Source organism: Anneissia japonica, unplaced genomic scaffold (genome assembly GCF_011630105.1).
Source record: "Anneissia japonica isolate Jap-2015-1 unplaced genomic scaffold, ASM1163010v1 scaffold288226_len153066_cov224, whole genome shotgun sequence".
Taxonomy (NCBI): domain Eukaryota; kingdom Metazoa; phylum Echinodermata; class Crinoidea; order Comatulida; family Comatulidae; genus Anneissia; species Anneissia japonica.
The window spans coordinates 25,172-37,239 of NW_022717227.1; the positions used below are offsets into that span (position 1 = coordinate 25,172).

At 34.1% G+C, this 12,068-nt stretch overlaps 2 protein-coding genes across 3 annotated transcripts in view; one reads left to right on the forward strand and one right to left on the reverse strand.

Moving 5' to 3' along the window:
- The window catches only part of LOC117110152 (glucose-induced degradation protein 4 homolog), a 6,793-nt gene extending 2,602 nt beyond the window's left edge, over positions 1–4,191 (reverse strand). Inside the window, exons 1-4 of the mRNA XM_033252765.1 lie at positions 3,919–4,191; positions 1,812–1,979; positions 1,341–1,442; positions 203–333 (exon numbers count right to left, since the gene is read on the reverse strand). Of these exons, the coding sequence (XP_033108656.1) occupies positions 203–333; positions 1,341–1,442; positions 1,812–1,979; positions 3,919–4,074 (557 nt within the window). The 5' untranslated portion in view covers positions 4,075–4,191. The remainder of the gene's footprint in view (positions 1–202; positions 334–1,340; positions 1,443–1,811; positions 1,980–3,918) is intronic.
- Positions 4,192–4,260: 69 nt separating this feature from the next.
- Positions 4,261–9,493, forward strand: LOC117110151 (ATP synthase mitochondrial F1 complex assembly factor 2-like; the record flags this gene model as incomplete). Of its 2 annotated transcripts, none has more annotated exon segments than XM_033252762.1 (6): positions 4,261–4,417; positions 5,663–5,853; positions 6,504–6,601; positions 7,135–7,328; positions 7,503–7,618; positions 9,218–9,493. In XM_033252762.1, coding segments are annotated over 6 exon segments (828 nt in total). In that variant the 5' UTR covers positions 4,261–4,323.
- Positions 9,494–12,068: the final 2,575 nt, after the last annotated feature.

Sequence of the window (12,068 nt, forward strand, 5' to 3'; positions counted from 1 at the left end):
CCATATATAGTCATGATGTGGCCATATATAGTCATGATGTGGCCATATATAGCCAAGATGTGTATAAGAGACAGGTCATGCACTGTCTACACTGAATACAGAAAACCATTTGTGTCATTACCAGGACATGTCATGTCTGCAAGGTACCCCAAGAAATCCCTAACAATGGCAGTGATGGATAGAGTGCAAAGCAGAAACATACCATTCAGAGCTCTTGTGATAATAATATCCATCAATGGCGCCTTTGGACTTCTGGTAGCAAATGTAGTAGAATCCAGCAAACGATGCTCCACTGATGTCTCTAATTCTGTGGTCTGGCACCAAAAAATGTTCCTGAAAGACCAATAAACAGAGGGCTTGTGAATTTAAGTTGGAGAGCTCAGATGGTGGTAAATGGAAGTAAGTTTGCCAGGTCAGTACTTCATTGTTTTTTTTTATCCTTGAATATTATTTTTGTATGCAGAATAATCAGTTATAACGAAGTAGGTCAATTTTTTTTTTGAGTAATTGCAGGGCTCGAAATTCGCACTAGCAAACTAGCAATTTGCTAGTAGGTTTGTCATAATTGCTAGGTAAACATTCACAAACCAGCAAATTAAAAAAAATGATTGCTAGTTGGAATATCTATACAAAATACCTTGTAGTTAAACCTAGTAAGTAAAACAAATTAAGTAAAATAAAATATGAAAGAAAAGTCACATAAACTGGAACTTTTCAAAATAATATAATATAAAATTAATATAAAATAAATATAATATAAATTGATTATACTCATTTGGCTATTTCTTTGTGATAATTATTGTACTACACTCACCATAACAGAAAATATTATATTACAACATTTAACACACAAATTTCAATAAAGTACATCATAATCATTAGTTGTTATTTTCATACAATTTATTTTCCAAAAATATTATGTTGGGTTGGTATCAATATATTTTATTAGTTGAGCAACTCATTTTGCCAGTTACCTGTTTGACGACTAGCAAATTTTAGCATTAGGTTGCTAGTGGCTAAAAAAGTAAATTTCTAGGCCTGAATTGAATTAAATTTTCAACCGGAGGGATCAGTATACTGGGGTAGTACACACCCAATGAAGCTCTGTACTTCGACATGACCCCAAATGTCGATCTCGGGTGTGAAAAATGGTTTTGAGACTACAGTCATCTACAGCAGTAGTCACTGTCCTATCCTCTCTAATATGCAAATAAGTAATTATCACAAAATGAGTAAACTATTTTCCTTGTAAACACATCGAGAATGGACACCACACCCTATATTTTAGCAACACTTGTGATGTTGGTAAGATTTTAATGAAGAAAGCTGGATTCACCTACCTTCCACCTCATATAAATAAAGTCTTCGTTTGCAAGTTGATCATACTTAAATGAATCAGAGTTGAAAGTGCTAGAAAAATTGAAAAACGATGGAAATTGACCCTAGGAGAAAGAAAAATCAAAGAAGATCAATTAACGTTTATAGACGTACTGTATTATCACATTGAACCATCATGGGCTATAATCCATAGTAAGTAGTCACATCAGGCAGGTTTATTTGTTATTTGTTAATAATACCACAGAAACTTGTATTTTACATTCAATATGGTAAAAACTGAACAATTTAAGACATAATCAGCCAAAAACCAGATATAATTTTAATCTCTCCAGAAGGTAGAAAATAAAAAAATAAATAAAAAAAATTAAAAGTTACTTGAAATAAGTAATTGTCAGGTACCATGGAACTATGAAATGGAATCAATGGTAAGATTGTAAATGTGGTTGAGGTGAAGAACCAGATGAGGTCCTTACCCAATGCTTCTTGTCCACTTCTTCATCAGCATCCCACTTCCTTGTCAAGAAGGGATGCTTCTCACTTATGATCTCCCCATCAAAGAAGGTCGTCAGCGTTGGATATTCTTCTGTAAGGCCTTTAATTCTAAGGTAACCACACAAGTAACAGTTTTGCTCATCTACATGCTGAAAAAGAGAATAATAATATTAATAATAATAATAATAAAAACTTTATTTTAACCACAGTAAACAATTGATCCCCACAGTGGTATTTTGCATCAATGCCGTAACAGACATAATAATCAAACTTAACTAATTTTAAACAAAGAATAAAATTAATTACACAAAATAAAAGGAAACTAAAACCGAATTAGGAAACAAAAATTAAAACATCAAAATACAAAATACGAAAAATAACTGAAATACATAAAAATGTGCTAATCTAAGATAATAGATTGAGTTGCTTATTAGGTCCATACATAGTCATGATGTGGCCATATATAGTCATGATGTGGCCATATATAGCCATGATGTGGCCATATATAGCCATGATGTGCCTAAATATAGTCATGAAGTGCCTATATATAGTTATGATGTGCCCATATATATAGTCATGATGTGCCTATATATGATCATGATGTGACGTCATCATTTCCCATGTGTCTTGGTTGCATGTTGTAGATTTATTGTATTTGTTTACATTCACTTCTCAATTTAGCAGACCTAATGTATTAGATTAAACAAACAACATAAAATATGTTCCATATGCAAATACATTACGCCGTGGCTAGAGATACGGTACCCTATCGGAACTTCCGATTGCTAAAGGTACGGTAAATGATATTACGTCATGATTAGCCAATAGAAACGCTGATACATGCATGACGTCATTCGGTGCACTGCTGCTGCAAGAGTAGTGAGTGTGTGTCTTATGGTTTTAAACGATCGAAGATAAGAAATTTCGTTTGTTCGCGGGTGTTGTTAATTTCCTGCAGTATATAGTAGTATTATACGCACTGTAGGCCTATACTACTAAGTACTACAAATAAAGTTTACTCTCATTGATAATTACAATCGCCATGTTGCTTGGTTATTATTACTAGTTATTATTGCTCAATCAGCAATAATAACTAGTGCCTACTACTCTATAGGCTTAGGCTAGGCTCCTAGGAGTAGCAGTACATTACTAGCCCTAAGCCTAGCAGTACACCTATAAGCATAGGCCTCTAGGTGGGTATTCGGCCTATGCCCTATGCCTAAGCCTAAGTAGACCATTCTCTATGGTAGACCATAAAATACGCAAGAATAACAGAAAGGACTTTTAACCCAAACATTGTGAGAAGCCCCAATCGAAGTACATGAAATGGGCCTATGAAATAAATTTGATCGTAACTGTTCGCGCCCGTTTCTCATGATGGCGACGTCGACTTTGCAAAAAAGCCAAATCGAGAGTCAGTCATTTCTATTGGCTAATCATGACGTAATATAATTTACCGTACCTCTAGCAATCGGAAGTTCCGTTACAGTACCGTATCTCTAGCCACAGCGAATACATTAACTAGGGCCTATTTACTTTGATACATATAAAATTCTTGAGGTAGTGTTACTACCGACTGTACACCCAGACTGAAATTGCTCTTAATTTTGATTGGATGTTATTTTTATTATTCAATTATTATTGTCCTAGACCTATCCTAATCCAACATTAATAATATAATTCCACCAGATACAAAGAAATATGTACTGATATTGATAACGAATGATGCAGGAGAGAATGGGTAAAGCCAGGTGCCAGGACAGTATTGAGTTTGAGGCCAATAAATTATAAATTAAACTGCAATGCAACTCATCATATGTCAATTACGATAAATAAAATCATAAAGGATCTATAGGCTATGCCTATATACGGCTATTTGGTAAATGGAGGTACTAAAGTAATACTGTATTATTATAATAATACTAGCCTAGCCCTCCTAGCCCACCAGGAGAGTAGTAATGTAGCAGTAAGCAAAAAGCGCACCCGACCTGGCCACCGAATGGTACTGAAGTTTGAATGGGAGAACCAGGTCGACATGTGCAGTATCATGTATGGTTGGGTGGCCTAGCCACTCTTCTCTTGACAAACCTGTAGTTCGACTTCAACTGCATAACAACTTCCTTTACTCTTTTGTTGACCCTTAAATTTCGATCCACTATATAAAACAGACTTGGCAATTCCCGGTTGTTGACAGTTGATTGGTGGAGGTGGGTCTAACTTTAGTCCAGGCATAACTTTTAACATCAAATCAAAGCTTCGATATTTGTCGTTTTTCAGCGATTGCAGACCGTGTAGTCTTTTGCACACTATCAAACGGCTGCAGAAATACTATGTACACTTTCTTGTAGAACCACCTCTATTGGCTAATCTGATAAACAGTGTAACTTTCTGTCCAATTAAAAGTTGATTTATAAAGAAAACGGAGCTAAATATAGGCGTCAAATCAGCCGCTGCACAGAAGCTCAAAAACATGTGAAAGATCGAAGCAAAATAATGGCATTAAAAACATTAGTAAATCATTGTTTGTCATCTGTACTATTAAAATCACCAAGTCCTTTTTTCTATACTACAACGAGATACTTTAGAGGTGAGGTAATTTCAAACTGAATCATTAAATTAAACAGCGGCTCTGTAGTGTAGACCTAGGCTAGGCTACATAACACACAAACAGCTAGCCGCATAATGGACTGGTCCTGGGAACTGCCTGGAAAATGAGGAATAGGCGTAGCCTAGGCCTTGGGCTTTTTAGGGCTTTAGTCAAAAAGCCCTAAGACAATATGCAAATGTTATTTGGCTCAGTTTCATTTCCATTTTACTGTTTTTTACTAATTTTGGACGCATGCTATTAAAAAGCCTGCGTTTGTATAGGCCTAGTTAGGGCCGCGTTTTCATGAACCAGTATCAATAATTTGAGAAGTGTATTTTATGCTTGCGGCTAAGCTGGGAGTCTTATATACCCCATTCAGACTAGCTTCGCATTGCAATCGGTTGTAGCAATTGTGATACCCAGGCGCACCCAATCGCAAAGTAAAATCGTGTCTGAAAGCTCACCAATAGTAGGCCTAGTAGTCGATAAGTAATCGATTTCGCAATTGGTACCCGTTGCGATTGGGTGTTACAATCTTTATTACTCCCAATTACCTTGGAATCCGATAGCAACGGATTCCACAGGCACTGATTGGCTATAAGGTCAAACAAAACAGGACGACCTATATCGTTGCTAGTGATGTAAAATAGGTGTCCGAATGCTGTCGAAGTTTGAGAATGGTTGCGAACAACTTGAATTACAACTGTTTACCACCGATTAAATCGCAACCAGCCGCAATGCAAAGTCTAGTCTGAATAGGGTATTACTTAGCATATCAACATCGATAAACACTGTGATTAAGACGAGCAATGTGGGGGTTGTCGAACGTCGCTCAAAATCTTTCAAAAGCGATCTGGAGTTGGGTGGAGGGGGGAGGGTATGGAAAAATGTGACAGGTTTCGAAGAAAGGCTTATGTAATTGATTGTAGTCTACTACTACTGTAATATTTAGAAAATACATATAATTTTTTTCTCCCCAACAAATTGTGGTTTTCACCACTGGCGCCACCACCGCCACCCCTGTGTGCCCAGCATTGAGCTGAAAAATGGACACAACACTGAGCTGATGAATGAGCCAGACACTGAGCTGATCAATGAGCTCAACACTGAGCTAGTGAGTGACCTCAACACCGAGCTGGTGAATGATAAATGGTAAGAATGTTCAATGAAAAAGATGATACTTTTTCCATTTCATAAGCACTTCTAACAATCAATAATATTATGTTTTTGGTTCTCATTTTTTAGAGAGGAAGAAATTTTACAAAGATGTGAGCGTCACTCAGTCAGAAGGAGTATATGAAATTAATCTAGATCGTCGCAAGTTGAAGACGCCATCTGGAAAAGTGTTTCAGGTGCCAAGTGAAGCCCTGGCGATTGCTGTGTGCACTGAGTGGGATAAACAGACAGACAAAATCCAGCAACACACTATGCAGTTGGTAGGTCTATTCCGCTGTGTGACAGTTGAATCACATATATTATGATGAATCATTTTTAATGCACCTAATGTTATATAAAATATCTTGAACACTGCTTTCAGTGTTTAGCCTTATTGTGTGACACCCCAAAATGCTCAGTGTTGTAGCATAGGAGATTCTGTTATTGTATTTACGCTCTAGGATTTTGGTGATATCATATTTGTTAATTCATAGCCTGTATGTATATGAAGAGTTGAGCTTTTTGGTTGTGAAGAAATCTATGCAATTTTACAGGGAATGTTCTCTGGCAAATATTTGGGATTTGTTTGTAAATGAGTGTGGTATAGCATCATGCCCATATAAGAGTAAATCATACAAAAATTGTCACAAAAAACTTGTGAATGTTAAGATTTAATAATGAAAATTTAATAATACAGTAATGAAAAAAGTTTTTAAAATATCCACGTCCACATCAAAATCAGCATCTGATACAACAGCAACAACATCCAATACAACAACATCAAATACAACAACATCAAATACAACAACATCAAATACAACAACATCAAATACAACATCAAATACAACAACATCCAATACAACAACGTCAAATACAACATCAAATACAACAATATGACCATCTCAAGGCTCATCCCTTATTGTGTTTGCAGACGACACTCTGTAATGCTGCACTGGATAATCCAACTGGTAGAAGCAAGCAACAAGTGATAACATCAATTCTCCATTTCCTTGACACAGATACAGTTTGGTTAGTTAAATTTTTTAACTTAGTTTGGCACAGAGTGTTTAAATTATACAACTAGTCTCAAAAGTGTTGCTTTTTGTTTGAATTATTGATTTTTATATAGAGTAATTTTAAGTACAACTCACCGTATTAGTGACAAATAGGTTAGTGAACGGACATAATGATTTTGTGAAGGGTGGTTATAAGACTGCACTTGGACGTGATAGAATTGTGCTCTATTTGTTTTCTTGACCGTGTTTCTATATAGCTTCTTGCCAAGCTATTCACGCTGCAGCGATAAATGTTCTTTATAATCTATCAATACATTACATTAGTAGCAATTTAATCAATATATTGCTTTAGTAGCAATATGATCAATACATTGCTTTAGTAGCAATATAATCAATACATTTCTTTAGTAGCAATATAATCAATACAATACTTTAGTAGCAATATAATCAATACATTGCTTTAGTAGCATTATAATTAATACATTGCTTTAGTAGCAATATAATCAATACATTGCTTTAGTAGCAATAATCAATATATTACTGTAGCTACAGACAAGACTTACCAGTAGACTTGGTGGAACTCCAAACAAATGAGTGGGATCCATTGTTGGAGTGGTTCAACAATCGATACGATACAGACGTTACATCCACGATGTCCATCTTGCCACCAACGATACCTGAAGACACTAGATCAAAGCTGCAGCATCATCTAATGACTCACAATGACTGGGCATTACTCGGTATGTGTAATGACTAAACATCATTACTAATTTTGAGCAAGCGTTATGAGAGCAAACGTTATGTAATCAAGTAATCAAGTATGCTCAGTTTTTAAATTATATAAAATTGGTAAATTTCTCCTTTACTGTATAGTCATTAATATTATATTATTACTACCATGTTGGATATGATAGGGTATGAAAGTGCGGTGCAATCCTTGAAGTCACTGGTGGTAGCGTTTGCTCTGATGGACCGACATATTCACGTTGAGAGAGCCATGGCATTATCAAGATTAGAAGAGCAATTTCAAGTAAGTCGCAATTAAATATTCATTTTATATCAACCATCAACTAATTATAACATTTCTACTTATTAGGTGTGCAGGCAGTTTTGATAAAATGAATACTTTTACATTTTCAAATTTGCTTTTGTTGTGAAACATGATGATGATAATGACAATAATAACGATAATGATTATAACAATACTGAAAAGAATTTTGACAATCATTAAAAAAAAGAAGGTTTTATATTTATTTCCAATAGAGTTTAAAGAAATTATTTTTTTATAAATATTATTTACTCTTGTTGAATAATGATGTATAATTATTACATATAACAATGGTCAGTACAGAATTACAATCTAAAATATTTTTATAAATTATATAAATATTTTGGAATGTGTTTTCAAAACAATTTCATAGAAAAGACAGTAAATATTTATAATTTATTTTATTTGACCCTTTTACAGAGGATGGGATGTAAGTTTATTAAAGTAAGGTCATTATGTTCAATTATTGAAGATGTTCTATAGTTGCTTAAAAAATTATGAAACAAAAATAGAATTGCTCTTATTTAACAAATAACCATATTATTCTGGTACAGTATATGTATTAAAATGATTGGCTTGTTGATTCTATGTTATTTGACCTTTGATTCATATTATGCTAACCAGTCAACTTGCCCACTAGCAAATTTGTCCCTTAAAATCTTGCCCGTAAAAACTGGAATCCAATATTTATTAGTGTATTTTATTTGAGATGTAGGAACAACCAAATCTGCTTTTAGTTTGGCTAGCTACCTGGATACGAATCAAGACACATGCAAAAACAAGACAATCATCTTCTTTCCATTCTAATTGTTGGTACATTTTAAGTACTGCATGCTTACATAGGCATGTGTTTGTAACATTCCTTATGTGGGGACATGTTGCATTTTAGTTGGAATAGACAGTCCAACAAGTTAGGACAGGGTCACAAAGCTGCCTGCCATTTGTCCATGGATTATGATGTTAATTGTTGATAGTTCTGTTTCCTGCAATACCTCAACCGCAGCTGGAAGTAATGCTTCCTCAATTCTACAGGGAGATGGATACTTGTCTGGAAGACCTGGCCAAGTTTTTGGTGATGGTTTGACAGGCTGTTTAAAGTTACACTATGCTCTCCACATAATGGCAACCAAATGTGGAGATCCATAAGGATTTTCAGCTCTTACCATCACATTATGTTATGCAGTCTTTCTAATAATATTGGAGCCAGCCTTGAACTGTAGATAATATATTGTGTTGTATAATAAATGATGTCTGCAACAAGAGCCAAGTGGGTGTGGTGAAGCCAAAAGAATATGACAATTTAGGAATTATCAGGCACCACGCCTGCAGAGTATCACAGTTATTTTAGGGTATGGGTTAATAAGAAGCTAAATTGGAATAAGTAAAATATATTATAAAAAATGTTCAATTTTGACTGAGCTCATTTTGCTAGAAGCCTCACTGCATTTTACATTAGAAATAAAAATAAGCTAAAAAGTTGTACAATAGATGCTCTCATAAAATTGAACTCTGTTATAAAATGAATGTAATGTAGTTGAATAATACACTAATAGCCTACACTAACCATTTGTTTTGTTTCAGATATCTAAATGGGGAGAAGTAGAATGGGGGCACCGAATTGATCATATGGATCTGCAAGCAAGAGTTGCAGCTGCAACATTATTTGTCCACCTGGTAACAGAAACAGCGCATATCATTAAGAAAATCGCAGTATGACACCTGTAGAATCCAGTGTTAAATTTGAATGTGATTGCTGGAAACAATAAGGGGAACAGAATCATTTCAACACTTTGGAAAGAGGATGAAGGACTACCAACAAAAAATAATTCATGCAGCATAAAAATAAATACAATCTACCCTGTCTCTTATACACATCTAGATGTGTATAAGAGACAGGGGTATGAAAGTGCGGTGCAATCCTTGAAGTCACTGGTGGTAGCGTTTGCTCTGATGGACCGACATATTCACGTTGAGAGAGCCATGGCATTATCAAGATTAGAAGAGCAATTTCAAGTAAGTCGCAATTAAATATTCATTTTATATCAACCATCAACTAATTATAACATTTCTACTTATTAGGTGTGCAGGCAGTTTTGATAAAAGGAATACTTTACATTTTCAAATTTGCTTTTGTTGTGAAACATGATGATGATAATGACAATAATAACGATAATGATTATAACAATACTGAAAAGAATTTTGACAATCATTAAAAAAAATAAGGTTTTATATTTATTTCCAATAGAGTTTAAAGAAATTATTTTTTTATAAATATTATTTACTCTTGTTGAATAATGATGTATAATTATTACATATAACAATGGTCAGTACAGAATTACAATCTAAAATATTTTTATAAATTATATAAATATTTTGGAATGTGTTTTCAAAACAATTTCATAGAAAAGACAGTAAATATTTATAATTTATTTTATTTGACCCTTTTACAGAGGATGGGATGTAAGTTTATTAAAGTAAGGTCATTATGTTCAATTATTGAAGATGTTCTATAGTTGCTTAAAAAATTATGAAACAAAAATAGAATTGCTCTTATTTAATAAATAACCATATTATTCTGGTACAGTATATGTATTAAAATGATTGGCTTGTTGATTCTATGTTATTTGACCTTTGATTCATATTATGCTAACCAGTCAACTTGCCCACTAGCAAATTTGTCCCTTAAAATCTTGCCCGTAAAAACTGGAATCCAATATTTATTAGTGTATTTTATTTGAGATGTAGGAACAACCAAATCTGCTTTTAGTTTGGCTAGCTACCTGGATACGAATCAAGACACATGCAAAAACAAGACAATCATCTTCTTTCCATTCTAATTGTTGGTACATTTTAAGTACTGCATGCTTACATAGGCATGTGTTTGTAACATTCCTTATGTGGGGACATGTTGCATTTTAGTTGGAATAGACAGTCCAACAAGTTAGGACAGGGTCACAAAGCTGCCTGCCATTTGTCCATGGATTATGATGTTAATTGTTGATAGTTCTGTTTCCTGCAATACCTCAACCGCAGCTGGAAGTAATGCTTCCTCAATTCTACAGGGAGATGGATACTTGTCTGGAAGACCTGGCCAAGTTTTTGGTGATGGTTTGACAGGCTGTTTAAAGTTACACTATGCTCTCCACATAATGGCAACCAAATGTGGAGATCCATAAGGATTTTCAGCTCTTACCATCACATTATGTTATGCAGTCTTTCTAATAATATTGGAGCCAGCCTTGAACTGTAGATAATATATTGTGTTGTATAATAAATGATGTCTGCAACAAGAGCCAAGTGGGTGTGGTGAAGCCAAAAGAATATGACAATTTAGGAATTATCAGGCACCACGCCTGCAGAGTATCACAGTTATTTTAGGGTATGGGTTAATAAGAAGCTAAATTGGAATAAGTAAAATATATTATAAAAAATGTTCAATTTTGACTGAGCTCATTTTGCTAGAAGCCTCACTGCATTTTACATTAGAAATAAAAATAAGCTAAAAAGTTGTACAATAGATGCTCTCATAAAATTGAACTCTGTTATAAAATGAATGTAATGTAGTTGAATAATACACTAATAGCCTACACTAACCATTTGTTTTGTTTCAGATATCTAAATGGGGAGAAGTAGAATGGGGGCACCGAATTGATCATATGGATCTGCAAGCAAGAGTTGCAGCTGCAACATTATTTGTCCACCTGGTAACAGAAACAGCGCATATCATTAAGAAAATCGCAGTATGACACCTGTAGAATCCAGTGTTAAATTTGAATGTGATTGCTGGAAACAATAAGGGGAACAGAATCATTTCAACACTTTGGAAAGAGGATGAAGGACTACCAACAAAAAATAATTCATGCAGCATAAAAATAAATACAATCTACCCTGTCTCTTATACACATCTAGATGTGTATAAGAGACAGGGGTATGAAAGTGCGGTGCAATCCTTGAAGTCACTGGTGGTAGCGTTTGCTCTGATGGACCGACATATTCACGTTGAGAGAGCCATGGCATTATCAAGATTAGAAGAGCAATTTCAAGTAAGTCGCAATTAAATATTCATTTTATATCAACCATCAACTAATTATAACATTTCTACTTATTAGGTGTGCAGGCAGTTTTGATAAAAGGAATACTTTACATTTTCAAATTTGCTTTTGTTGTGAAACATGATGATGATAATGACAATAATAACGATAATGATTATAACAATACTGAAAAGAATTTTGACAATCATTAAAAAAAATAAGGTTTTATATTTATTTCCAATAGAGTTTAAAGAAATTATTTTTTTATAAATATTATTTACTCTTGTTGAATAATGATGTATAATTATTACATATAACAATGGTCAGTACAGAATTACAATCTAAAATATTTTTATAAATTATATAAATATTTTGGAATGTGTTTTCAAAACAATTTCATA